The following is a 14,566-nucleotide window of genomic DNA, read 5'->3' as shown; positions in this document are numbered from 1 at the left end:
CTTAATCATTTCTACATAACACCCAATCTGGTCCCAGCCATCATGCTGCTGAGACCTCTCCCCTCGCCTGAGGTGAAAGGGAGTTATGAAAGGAAGGAGGTCAACTCCCTACTATGCAAGATGAAGGAGCCTCAAACCCCCTTCCTCAGCTCCTTTAAGGGATGCTTTCCTTCAAATCCTTTTCCAGTCCATTTTATCCAGTAACCATGTCCCTTCCATAGTGATTACCTGCACTGGACATCTGCTGCAAGTTTTGTGTACCAAGTTGCAACATTATAACCTATCCCCTCTGCCCCACTGTGTCCCAGACCTGCTGTGGGGAAGGCAAAAAACCACAAACAGCATAAAAAAGGGCCTCTCTGTGACTGGCTGGGTATAAATATCCCCCCCCCCCACACACACACACCTCCTCCCCCACTCTGGTCAGCAGGAGGGGCAACAGAGTGATGGTCTCTTGACTTGGCCCCAATTATGTCCTGCCCTCCTGTCCGTCCCTCCTCCTCACTCATTTAACTTGTAATTTAAATTTAAATCAAGTGCTTGTTTCAGTTTAAGCTCAGCAGACGTGCTAATTATCATAACCAGTCTTACAACATTTTTATTTTGAGAACTTGAAAATCAGGGTGTGTGTTTTTTATGGCCCTTCTATTGCAACACAAGTGCTAATGAGAAAAAAATTGAATGTTTACATTGCCTTTGGCTGCTATGCTTTACAGTCCTAGATAGTGATTCCATCCTGTTCTAAACTAATGCTTATTTGCTTTGTGGCACTACAGAACTAAAACTGAATCAAACTATGCATTCATTGCCTTACAATATCATTCCTCCCTCTCTTACTGCTTCAAGTCACGGCATTTTCTCTTGTGATCAGAGAACAGAACACAGCTTCATTGAGACCACTGTTGGTATCTGTGTGAATCAGTCTGTAGGGCAAAGAAAGCCCTCTGTTTGGCTATACCGAAAGGACAGGAGACGCTGGATGTGGTTTCATTTAGGCCGCAACTTTATTAACAACTGGCTGGGTGCACCCGGCAGATAAAAGTGTACAGTCCAGGTAACTCTATGACCATTTCAGTGTCTGCATAGGGTCGGGGGAGGGCTTCCATCAGCCCCGCCACTTTTCATCCTGGTCCCCAGCCAACTGGCTGCTGGGTCCTTAAGATCCTCCCACCTCGAATGAGGGTTAAAGTGGGCTATATAAGGGGTGGGAGTGTTTGCTCCCTGCTGGGCCAGACAGAGGGTAAAAGTGGGCTATCAAGGGGGGGACTGGTTGGCTCCCTGTCGTGCCAATCATAGGCGCCTCCCCTTCTGCCCCACTCCTGTTTCTGCTCTTTTAACAAACACCTCCTTCAAATCCTTTACCAAACCATTTATCTGATCACTGTGTTCTCTCCCTGCAGAGTACATGCACTGGGCATTCGTCCCAGGCTTACAGAATGAGTTGCGACATCACAACCAACTCCTGTTCTATGCTCACTTCAACTAAGCACCCACCCCCACCCCCCAAATGTGCTGTGGGGAAGGTGACCCCCCTCCCCCCCACACACACTCTGTCTTGGCCAATCTGGTGGTGAGGAAAAATTGCTTTTCCAATCTCCCACACCCACACCCCAAGAAAGGAGCCTTTAGTGCAGTGCCCACAATAGATCCTGACCAAACTTGGTCTTTCACCACTTTTATGGCTGGGAGGGTGGGTGCTGCTCTGCCTGGTCCGGATAAAAGAGAGCTTTTCCTGCTTGTCTTGCATCTATGTACGCCCCACTCTTCTGGTCACCTGTGGGGGATGAGTCCGCGTGCCCAGGCTAACCTGCTCTGAATCTGCAGCAACGTCCATGCCTCTGCCCTTAAAGAGGTGTAGTGCTTCCCCCAGCAAGCCAGACAACGCCCCTGCCACCACAGGCTTAAGGTGTGGTGTGGTCATTCTAAAGAGTAGAGATGGCAATACCTAGCTTTTCTGTGGTGTCCTCGATTAGTTACTAGGAACATACCCACCAATCTGGCTTAATGATTATTGTACTGAACTAATCCTTTCCATATAGGAAATATATGTGTTTGTATAAAATAATAATCACCTTCCAGTATCCTCTTAAAGCAAAGGTATTTCATTTTCTCTTCTCTACCAGTGACGAAAATGAATGCCATATTGCTAAATATTATGAACCTGCTTTGTGCACAGAGTTTAGGCCACCATTTACTCGGAACAGTTTTATGATGGTAAAGCACACTTACTGCCTGGATTGGCAAGCCCAAAATCTAAATATTAGCCTTCATTTTTTAAAATGTCCCATGCTGTGGATAAAATAAACAAACTCTGTCAGCCTTCATTTTAAGGCGAAGATAAGTTTAGCTTCCCAACACCAAACAACTGAAAGCTCAGAGTTTTTGATTTGTGAGCCTGCACATTGTACTGTCCTCCTTCTGACTGCCAATATACTGACACTTTAAAAAAATCATCATGTGATTGAACATATCAACAATGATAAAAGATAAACAGCCCTCAGCTTTGTGTTTTTCTTGTGTGGGATGAATGTGTTTTGCCAGATTTCTACATCCTTGCGTTATCAAACGTAAAACACTCACAATAATGTTCTCTTTTTTAAAAGTTCCTGTGACGGCTAAATTGCAACACATTCTATGGGTTGGTTTTCTGGTTTGGACGTAGGTTTTCTGACTACGTCCAAAGGCAGATCTTTCTCTGAACGTAGTCCCAAAGATAGATAACTAGCCTGGGTTTATCTGGTTTCCACTGTTATTCCGAGTGCTTTTGCAGATACTTATTTTTCTAAACTTCATCATTTCTAAATGGTGCTGCCTTATTTCATGTGATTTTTCCTGTTCACCTGTGGTAGTTCAGGGTGCATGACTAAATGGAAGACACTTCTAGTTTTGCTGGTCATAGCTAAGTTTGATGATAACGTCCCTGTCAGATGAATGGGAAGACTCTACACCACTGTTGGAGCTAGATTATACTGTTTGATTTCATGACAAAAGAGTGTTCTGGTTAAACTAGTACAACCTGTTAATCTTTTTCTATGTGCATCCTTTGTAGAATTAATACCATTTATGTTTTTCCCCAAATCAGTCTGAATCCTAAAGGTACCAATCATCCCCACATGAGCTGAACATGATATTAGCTTTAGGACTATGTTTCACAGTGCTGTGGCCAGGCCTGCACACACAAGTTGTGCTGATTTAACGAAATAAGTTTAAGCAGATTTAGCTACATCAGTGCAGGCCGTGTGTTAGACCCTCTTAAATTGGCTTAAATGGGTTAGATGTTGTCTTAGGCCAGGTCCACACTAAAAAGTTAAGTCGACCCAACTACTTCACTCAGGTGTGAAAAACCCACACCCCTGAGCAATGTAGTTAAGCCTACCTAACTCCCAATATAGACAGCGCTAGGTCAACCGAAGAATTCTTTCCTTCACCCAGCTGCCGCCTCTTGGGGAAGTGGATTAACAAGAGTGATAGGAGAACCCCACCGTTTGCTGTAGTGAGTGGCTACACAGCAGTGCTGCAGGTGTTGCTGTAATGGTTTAAACGTAGACATAACCTAAGCTAATGTCAGCAAGCAATCAACTTTAGCTAAATCGATACAAGGTACTCTTAATCTGATTTAAGAATGCCCTCAGAAGGTGGATTGCACTAATCTGACTAAATCTGTTTCTAAACACATTTACTGAAAAATCTGTTCAACTTTTGTCTGACAAGGTCTGAGTGTCCAGGGTGGGAAGGGCTTGACTTGTATACAGCTGGCATATACTACACAATTCCTAGTTTTTGTGAACTCAAGGTTCAGTGCTGCCAATATTCCATATAAGAAACATGGTGTTCCCTTCATTTCTCCAAAGATGTGTACCTCATTCAAGGCCCAGAAAGGAGCCCTAACACTGCTCCAAACCCTTGTAGTGGTAACACATTGCCTTCACGCTTCAGTTCTCTTCCCACCGTCACTTACCCGTTTACATGCTGAAATGTCCTCAATTTGGTGTAACGAACATATTGGCATACTTTCGTGTTACATTTTTGCATATTCCTACTTATTGTGCGCTGTATCTGCTTGTAAATTTGGGGTCACTGGTAGAATTGATTTACATAAAATGTTTTATTACTTTTGGCAGTGGCTTTGGCTTGTAGAATCAGTGACTTACACATTCTAGTGGCTGTTTTTCTCTTTTTCCCTACACTACATTTGCCACTAAGAAAGTGATTCCAGTAGCAGAAAGCTGAGGTCTGACATCATCCTACTGGAATTTTCCCCACTGCCAATAACATTCATAGTCTTCCTTCACAAACTAGATTTAAGGGCCTTTGGGGATCTAGCTGGCACTTAAAAATGCTATGCAGCTCTGTTTTGACATAGGTAGAACTGTGGCCCAAATAGCAATTTGACCGAAATCTGAAAGATACACCTAATTTGTGTAGGTGTGTGTGTATTGTTCACATATGTCTGCATTAATTTTTTTCTACAATCTAAAGACGTTTATGCCATTGATTTAATAATGCGTTTCATAAAAATTAAAACAGAGATTCAGCGGAGATTCTTTCACAGCCAGGCAGTCTGTGTCAGCAATTTTTATTCCTCTCTCTCTCTCTCTCTCTCATTGATTTGTATGTTTTATTTGGGTGGATATTTCATTATGTTCAACTAAATAAAACATACAAATCAAGGAGTTTACAAATCAAGTTTAGCAACATTTGAAATGTCTCCCTAAACTGATGTGTGCTTTAGTTATTTGTGGATTGCTCCAGAAAGAGAGACATGAAGTCATAGCTCAGTGGTTGCTTTGTGTGTGTTATATGCAGACTGTACAAATATTGTTATATCTAATTGGGAGGAAAAAAACCTCTGAGGAATGGGATGAAAATGTTGACTGTATACTCAGATAAAGAACCAGTGTTGTAATGACTTTACCCATTTTTAATATATGGAAGATGTCCATTAATTAATAATTTTTTATCACATTTACTCATTTAATGAAAAAAAACTGGTAAAAATGGAGACTAAAGTGTCGCTGGATTACTGTCAGAGAGACAATAAAATAGTTTACTTATATGTATGGTTGAGTTACATTCTGCTAAAGACAGTAGGAGCTTGCCTTTGTGAAAACTTTGTCAGGATCTCAAGCCCTGGCCCCAAAAAAGAGCACAGGTGTAAATAGGACAGAAAGCTCACAGTTGTTAGATGTTAGATAAATGCAGTGTTCCAGGTTGTTGGAGGTACAAAATGACAGGAAGTGGATAAGCCTTTGCCTTTATAGTAGTTGTTACTGAGGTTTTTTTGCTTCATTGCTATTCATAGGTGGAAGCATGAGTGTCTGTTAGCTGTTGCTTTTGTAGAATGCTGTGCAACAAGACTAGCAAATGGCAGAATTATGCAGCTAAGATTTCCAGGCTATTTGTGGGTACTCAGCATACCCATTCTTCTTTTCTGAAAGAATTTCACATTAGTCATAATTCACGTAGGGCGTGTCTCTTGACTGGAGTGTCCTCTTTTTTGCAGATCAAAGGCAGAAGGACCGGTGAAAAAAGCTCGTAGTATCTTTATTTCTGCAGGGTCTGATACTATCACTCCACTGTAACTGAGACATGAATGCCATTTTTGAGGCTGTGCATTCTTCTTTAGGGATCACATGGCTTTACAGGGAATGTGCCAGCATCTCCACTGCGAGCAGTGGATTATGCATGGTCCTTGGCAATAAGTAAGATTTTTCTGGTGCACTGATTAGATATTTTATTAAAATATTAATTTTTTTTCTTTCATGTTTCTAGAGCCTGCACTCCAGCACTGCTATGATATAGCTGTGAACTGGAAAAGCATTCTGGCTATATGGTTAGACCAATGCACACAGCAAGCACGTCACTACCTCCGAATTTTTATATCCAGTACTAGCACCTCCAAAATAGAAACGAGGTTTTAACAAGACCTTAGTGTTGAACTGTGGATTGTAAGGTCTAGATGTGTGTTGAGTTGATTGACGTTTTGTGAGCAAAAATAGTGGAGGACTTTCGTCACTTTGTTTCAAAGCTGCTGAACAGTAGACAGTAAAATGCACTTGCTTAGATTGCTGAAAAACAGAAATCTTGTTTCATAAAAACACTGTATATTTTACTTGATTTTCCTCTTCACTAAAATATAAAATAGCATTAGTGATTAGCTCTGGGCACAGTATATTACTTCTATGCACTTTTACTTACCATATGTAATAGAGAGAGGTGCATTCTTTGCTGTATTCAAACTGAATGGCTTATGTTGATTAACCTGATGCTGGTTTTGTTAATGCAGATACCTAGAAATTACATGACAGTTTGAACTTTTTATTCACATACTGTAGGGCCTCATCCTTCAAGGTGGTGAGCTCAACTTCTGAGGTTGAGGAGACTCAACGCCTTATAGGATCAGGGCCTTACAGAGACAAAGAAGAGTATCAGGAGAACAGCAAGTATGCCTTAACCTATACATTGAGACATTTTAGGCACTGCAGAATTGCATTCATTGTTAGTGGAAAAGATGCTTATGTGACGCAGGGCTTGATCCTGCACTCCTGTTCAGTTTTGCTATTGACTTCAATGAGAGCAGGATCAGGCTCTAAGGGAATAAAAGTAATTAAGAATTAGTAATTTTCCATTGAAGAAATGAGCTGATGGTAAAGATTGCGTATCCCAAGCACTGTATGTGTCTTTAGTATTATAGGAATCAGATTGCTAATGTTTTTTTTCCTGTACAGATCTGAAAACCATGAGTGAACGACTCAAGAATAGGTACTACGTGTCTAAGAAATTATTCATGGCAGACTTGCAACGGGTCTTTACAAATTGCAGAGAGTACAACCCCCCTGAGAGTGAATACTACAAATGTGCCAATATATTGGAGAAATTCTTCTACACGAAAATTAAAGAAGCTGGATTAATTGACAAGTGACAGTTGTTTCTTTCAACCAATCAGTGTGCCTAACTTATAGGCACAGTATGCTATTCACCTTCATGTAGATTTGGGACTTAACACATGTATGTTCAAAAAACCTCTGTGTATTTTAACTAGCACTTTTAAAAGCCCTTTTAGTTTTGCAAACATGTATTATACTGAAGTTACAGAAAATGTTTATTTTATTAAAATGAAGCTTTATAATGTATTTAACATTACTTTAAAATTTCTTTTGCATACATATTTGCAGTATGATCAAGAATAGGCTTTTTATTGGATATCCCCAAAACTTTCATATGGGAATTTGCACATGTTTGGGGATTTGGAATCAGAAATTCCCATGCAATGAATGTTTTAGCTTATCTAATGCAGTATATATTTGAAGAAGTTTTATTTTTTTCCAGTAAAAACAAAACATTAAGGGAAAATTACAATTTAAGAGGCACTGAAATATGTTTTGTCTCTACGTTTCATTGTAGAGTCCTTTATATTATTTTTTAAAAGAAGCAGTCAGCTAGTTGAGACACCATGAGAGAGAAAAGCAACTTATTCTGGAAAGGAATTGCTTTGAATCTTTAGGAAAAAATCCTATATAGATGCAAACTTTTCTATGGATTTTGTTTTTGATAAATATCTACCTGCAAATAACTTGTGATTTCATAACCACTATTTAAACAAAAAAATCATATTGACTTTGCTTATGCAGGACATAAGTTCCCCAAATAACTCAAAAACTGTGGTAGGCATATACTATAGTCACATACTTTACTTTAGTAGGGATATGTTTTGGATGTACTTCAGTGAACTATCCCATTTCCTGGTCTTTTAATTGATACATTCTTTAGAGTTCCCAACACAGATCATGAAGACTGTTGCTTAAGTACATACCAAAATGTTACCATATCACAGCCTCTAGTTTATGTATTTGCCTAAACTGGATTTTCTACTAAGTTCTGCTGTAAACATTTTATTAATTAAAATGATATTTAGAATATTTAGACCCAGGAGTATATTTAAAAAGTTACACAGATCATGTTAATACATCATAAGTATCAAATCAAGCACTTCTGTGTACTACTGCTTACACTACATATAGGAGGTACTCTTACCTTTCTAATAGAGAGAGAAATTAATACAGTCCAAAAAAGAAATTGTCACTTGACATTAATTTTATAATTGAAATTTATAAACTGGTTTTATGAAGGCTCAACTTTAACTTGGTGTTTTTATATGTACAGATGTTACATGGCAAAGTGCAGTAGTTATCAAGTTGAAAATAACTGAGTTGTGACAAACATATTCTTGCAAAATACCTGTGCAGTGTTAAATCACAATTCTATTCAACAAGTAGATGCCAGAAATTAGTTGGAAGTAGTTATTGTGGTACTAAAGGTATTCAAAATGTTAACATTAGAATTGCCTCAATGCTTAATATCTGAAACCAGTCTGAATTACATTTAGATTTATAACTATAAAGGTACAATACAAGAATTGTATTAAAGCATCCAGTACTGACTATAAACTGTATTGTAAACTGGGCCTACAGATGCACCTGTTGAGCTTGGTATCCTGTGAAAGTTTGTTATTTTCTTAGTAGATTTTCTTACTGTCTTTAAATCAGATTGTCTCTTCTATATTGAAAGCGTTTGTTTTCTAATTTAAAAATTAATATTTTCATAGATATTGTGCAATAAAGCTACAGTAGGATGTGTGGTTTTGCAAATGCTTTAACAGTTGATAAATTTTACATTTGTAAAATTAATATATTGTACTGGTACAGAATAGTTTTAAATTATATATATATATATACATATATATATAAAAATCTAATTATTTTGGTCTCTTATTTCAATAGATGACTGCTCTGAAGACATTTTATTAGTTCTCACATTTAAAAAAACACACTGAAGCAATTTATATTTTCTTGTATTGAACAGAGATTTGCAAGGCCCAGCTATGCAATTCATTTATCTGCCAGTTGCACTGTGGGTAGCTGCTCTAAAGTTAACACTGCAGGCCAATGAATTCATTTGAAGTGTAAAGTCTGCAGAATTGGGCCCTTCTTCACGAAGAGCAATGAAAATTCCAAATAAGTCTGCAAATACAGTATATGCACTATTCGAGCTGAAACATTCATGTTACAAGTGCCTGTAATGGTTTGAATAAATCTTTATTGGCTTTAGCTGTTTAGTAAAGTTGACAGTCTTTATTATTTTTATTTGGGTATCTGCTCTTGTGTGGTTCATGATAGTTTTTGCCCTCAAAAGAGCCATTTGCTATCTTCATTAGCTCCTGGCTTTTGATGTGTGTGCCATGAATTCCCTTGTCTAGATACTAGAGTACCTAATTTTTGGATTTTAATTCTCTTCCACTTGGACACCACCTGTGAAGAAGCAGATGGTGGTAGGTACAATCCTTCTGCTGGGCTCTGTGCAAGCTGCAGATTATGGCTGACTTTCTTAGGCAGTCCTAGATAAAGTGCAGCACTGCACTAGTCCAAGCTCAAACACAGGCGTAACTTCCAAAAGAGTGTAAAAGCGAAACCATCACACTGTTGGGAGTTGGAACTAATTAGACTTGTCCCTATGTGACACGTGGTCTGCCACTGTGTGTAAGTTGTAGCTCTGTCAGCACTTTGGGTTATGTCTATACTGCTATTAAAAACCCACAGTTGGCCCATGCCAGGTGACTCAGGCTCAGGGAGCTCGGGTTAAGGGACTGTTTAGTGGTGGTGTAGGCTCCAGCCCAAACCCAAACATCTACACTGCACTTAACTTAGTAGATAAGCCAGTGAGCAAGCAGGTGCCTTTCAGGACCAGCCTAGCGAATCGTCTGGGTAATTTTGGAAATGATGCAACAGAGCAGAGGGTAGGGCCAGGTTCAGACTCTTGCCTGCGGTGAGTCCTACCTGCTTCATGCATAGGAATGGAAAACGTATACATAATTTCCTTTCTGCTAGCAGCATAGCCCTCAATTCTGGACATCTGGGTTGCTTTCCCCTCTCTGCAGCTCTGCAGTGTTTTGGCATGACATGGTCTAGTCACACCCCCACTCCTGCTTTTAGCCAGATCAGTTGTTACCAAGCTGTAAAATTTGCATAACATCGTGAACAAATATTCCAGAGATAAGATGACTATACACATTAGACCAAGGAAGACAGTCACATGATAATGATTCCACTTAATACCTGACGCCTGACTCATGAGCCATCCAGGGAGGATAGAATTGTTGGAGAGACTGCTAGCAGGAAAAAAATAAAAAAGGAAATTTCCTATTCTGCAGCCCAGCATCTCCCCCAATTCTGGGTATCTAGTACAAGTGAGCGAACAGATATAGGGAAGGTTACGAAGGAAAAGTTTGTCAGAAAAGAAACACTCCCCTTTTTCTGTGAGCTCGCTTATCTCTGGGCCAGCAACTGTAGCACCTTCCTGCAGGTCCTCTGCAGAAGATCAATCTTGTGCTTAAAGAAAGTGTTACCTGTAGACCAAGTGGCCACTTTGCAAATTTCCAATGGCGACACACTTGCTTGTTCCATTTATGAGGTTGCTCAGGATCTCCTGGAGCATGCCTTGACCCTTCTGGGACAGGAGCCTCTAATGATCTGTAAGCTTCCACAATATATAGTCCACCTAGCAACAGAGAACTTGGAAGTTCTGATTCCCTGGCATTTCAGGCAAAAGGATATGACCAGGGAGCCTGATCTTCTGGATTCTGTACACCTTAGAGAGAGTTTCAACACACTTCTGACTTCTAAGGTGTGCCACTCCTTTTCAGTTGGATGTTATGGTTTTGGACAGACGAAGGAAATATATCCTCTTCAGAAGTGTGGAGGGAGGAATTTACCTTGGGAAGAAAGGATTCTGGTGTCCTGAGCACCACCTTGTCCTCATGGATCTTGCAGTAAGGCTCCTTCCTAGATAAGGCTGCCAGCTCAGACACCTGCTTGGTGGACATGACAGCTACTAAGAAACAAATCTTAATGGATAAATAGGCCAACACTGAAGTCAGAGGCTCAAAGAGATGACTTGTCAGAACCTTCAAAACTAGCGGAGGGTCCCATTTTGGGAAGAGTGGTTTGATTTGATGATCTAGCTTTGGACTGCTTGAAGGAATCTGGCTAGATCTGGATTGTTTGCCAGGGAGCCAGAGGATCCTGCAATTGCATGCTACTAACAGACACCTGACAAATAACTGGGCTGAAGGCATTTGTCTATGCCTTCTTGGAGAAAGTCCAGAATGTTTGGAATTACAGATTTTTGGGGTTTGCACCGTGCTCCTGGCACCAGTTGTTGAATCTGGACCAGATAGAAGAATACACTTTTAGTATATATATTCTCCTAGATGAAAGCAATGTCTTAATGACTATGAAGGACAGACTAAGACCTTCTAGTCACTAGTGGTTCCCTCTCAGTATTCAGGCTTAGCTGAAGCTGCTTTGTGTCCAGATGAAAAGGACCTTCAAAGAGGATGTCCTGTTTCCAGTGGGGCTCCAATATCAGCCCTATCTGTTCTGTGAGCCAGTCTCCTCGACCAATGGAGAGCTATCAGTATCACTGTCGCCCATCCTCATTTTGTTTTCTGAACCGACTTCGCCAGTACGGGAAAGGGTGGAAACTTGTAAAGGAGGCTCTGCAGCCAACTGTGCAATACAGCATCTGTCTCCATGCAGCTGGAGTCCGCTGCCCTTGTGAAGTATTTTGGCCTCTTAGTGTTCATACGATTCGCAAATAGGTCGGTTGAAGGGAGACCGAATGTCTGAACAATGAGATTGAAAACCTCCTCCTTCAGGCACCACTCTGAGTTGTTGACCCTGTGTCTGCTAAGCCAGTCTGCTTTTGGTTCAGTTCTGCTATAATATGGATTGCGCAGGGGGAAAGGTGGAACTGTTCTGCCCACCTCATTATCGCCGTTGCTTCTGCGTGTGATGTTGGACTTCTTGTTCCCTTTGGCTGTGTAAATGTGACTGCAGTTATCTTGTTTGCTTGAACCAGCATGTGGTTTTCCCCTTAAGGTGGGCTGGAATCTTTGCATGCTTAGTTTGAACTCTCTGAGCTCTGGGAGGTTTATGCTGTGAACCCTTTCTTCCTTGTTCCTGAGCCCTGGGCTGTTTGGGTCTCTGCTTCCCTCCAGGCTGATGTTTGTTGCGAGGAATTGGACTATAGAATCTTGACGGCAGATGGACATGTCTTTGTGACGTTGTCATAGGCTTACAGCCATTGTAAGGAGTTGAACATCTGTGTTGGAACTTGTACTTGATCTTTCATGTGTTCTAGAGAGTGGTCCCACACCTTTGGTATGAAGCCTTGAAGACTTCTGATGTGTGATTATTCTCATGAATGTTCCCAGTGCATGACACCAGGAGTCCTAGCAGTTGTAGACATAGGACTATGGTATGGTTCCTACAGTTCTGGAGCAAGAAAATACATTACCGGATGGAACCAGAGAACTTTTTTGGTACTCATGATGAAGCTGAGCCTGGAGGAGATTCAACATCTGATATGTGGCCCTGTGCGCCGTTAACTGTGATTGAGTTCTGATTAGGATGTCATCCAGGAAGGGGTTCAAGTTAGTTCCCTGCAACCTAAGTCTTGCTATTACCACCACCACCATCATCTCTGTAAAAATCCTGGGGGCCAAGGACAGGCTAAATGGGAGCGTTCAGAAGTGATAAAGTTTTCTGCTGAAGGTGATTCTCATAAGTCTAAGGTGGTACGGTCGGCTGAGGATATGCATCCGCTGAAGTCAAAGTCCTAGTGCAGGGGATCGCATGGTAGAGGTTGGGGCTCCAGCTATGCTTCATATTCTTCATCCACTTATTGAGACTTTTGGGGTTGAAAAGGGCTCTGATACCCCCAACCCCCATGCACTTCTGTACAAAGGTGGTGGAGGAGAGCCCTGAAAACCTTTCTTCTGATAGGTTTCAGAGGAACAGCCGTGTTAGTCTGTATTCGCAAAAAGAAAAGGAGTACTTGTGGCACCTTAGAGACTAACCAATTTATTTGAGCATGAGCTTTCGTGAGCTACAGCTCACTTCATCAGATGCATACCGTGGAAACTGCAGCAGACTTTATATATACACAGAGAATATGAAACAATACCTCCTCCCACCCCACTGTCCTGCTGGTAATAGCTTATCTAAAGTGATCAACAGGTGGGCCATTTCCAGCACAAATCCAGGTTTTCTCACCCTCCACCCCCCCACACACAAATTCACTCTCCTGCTGGTGCTAGCCCATCCAAAGTGACAACTCTTTACATAATCAAGTCGGGCTATTTCCTGCATAAATCCAGGTTTTCTCACATCCCCCTCACCCCCATACACACACAAACTCACTCTCCTGCTGGTAATAGCTCATCTAAACTGACCACTCTCCAAGTTTAAATCCAAGTTAAACCAGAACATCTGGGGGGGGGGGGGTAGGAAAAAACAAGAGGAAACAGGCTACCTTGCATAATGACTTAGCCACTCCCAGTCTCTATTTAAGCCTAAATTAATAGTATCCAATTTGCAAATGAATTCCAATTCAGCAGTTTCTCGCTGGAGTCTGGATTTGAAGTTTTTTTGTTTTAAGATAGCGACCTTCATGTCTGTGATTGCGTGACCAGAGAGATTGAAGTGTTCTCCGACTGGTTTATGAATGTTATAATTCTTGACATCTGATTTGTGTCCATTTATTCTTTTACGTAGAGACTGTCCAGTTTGACCAATGTACATGGCAGAGGGGCATTGCTGGCACATGATGGCATATATCACATTGGTGGATGTGCAGGTGAACGAGCCTCTGATAGTGTGGCTGATGTTATTAGGCCCTGTGATGGTGTCCCCTGAATAGATATGTGGGCACAATTGGCAACGGGCTTTGTTGCAAGGATAAGTTCCTGGGTTAGTGGTTCTGTTGTGTGGTATGTGGTTGTTGGTGAGTATTTGCTTCAGGTTGCGGGGCTGTCTGTAGGCAAGGACTGGCCTGTCTCCCAAGACTTGTGAGAGTGTTGGGTCATCCTTTAGGATAGGTTGTAGATCCTTAATAATGCGTTGGAGGGGTTTTAGTTGGGGGCTGAAGGTGACCGCTAGTGGCGTTCTGTTATTTTCTTTGTTAGGCCTGTCCTGTAGTAGGTAACTTCTGGGAACTCTTCTGGCTCTATCAATCTGTTTCTTTACTTCTGCAGGTGGGTATTGTAGTTGTAAGAAAGCTTGACAGAGATCTTGTAGGTGTTTGTCTCTGTCTGAGGGGTTGGAGCAAATGCGGTTGTATCGCAGAGCTTGGCTGTAGACGATGGATCGTGTGGTGTGGTCAGGGTGAAAGCTGGAGGCATGCAGGTAGGAATAGCGGTCAGTAGGTTTCCGGTATAGGGTGGTGTTTATGTGGCCATTGTTTATTAGCACTGTAGTGTCCAGGAAGTGGATCTCTTGTGTGGACTGGACCAGGCTGAGGTTGGTGGTGGGATGGAAATTGTTGAAATCATGGTGGAATTCCTCAAGGGCTTCTTTTCCATGGGTCCAGATGATGAAGATGTCATCAATATAGCGCAAGTAGAGTAGGGGCTTTAGGGGACGAGAGCTGAGGAAGCGTTGTTCTAAATCAGCCATAAAAATGTTGGCATACTGTGGGGCCATGCGGGTACCCATAGCAGTGCCGCTGA

General features: G+C 41.4%; 1 protein-coding gene across 6 annotated transcripts in view; it reads left to right on the top strand.

Annotated features, from left to right (window-relative positions):
- KAT2B (lysine acetyltransferase 2B) overlaps nt 1–9,107 on the top strand; it is a 69,413-nt gene extending 60,306 nt beyond the window's left edge. For 4 of the 6 annotated variants that reach the window (XM_075125756.1, XM_075125753.1, XM_075125752.1 and 1 more), the window contains one exon: nt 6,729–9,107. In XM_075125756.1, coding sequence (XP_074981857.1) covers nt 6,729–6,922 — 194 coding nt within the window. In that variant the 3' untranslated portion in view covers nt 6,923–9,107. The remainder of the gene's footprint in view (nt 1–6,728) is intronic. The other 2 variants (XM_075125754.1, XM_075125755.1) reach the window with 1 other exon arrangement.
- Nucleotides 9,108–14,566: the final 5,459 nt, after the last annotated feature.

The sequence above is a fragment of the Caretta caretta genome, chromosome 2 (assembly GCF_965140235.1).
Source record: "Caretta caretta isolate rCarCar2 chromosome 2, rCarCar1.hap1, whole genome shotgun sequence".
In the NCBI taxonomy this organism is placed as follows: domain Eukaryota; kingdom Metazoa; phylum Chordata; order Testudines; family Cheloniidae; genus Caretta; species Caretta caretta.
The sequence above is the reverse complement of the archived record's forward strand: the minus strand, read 5'-3'. Positions and strand labels throughout refer to the sequence as shown.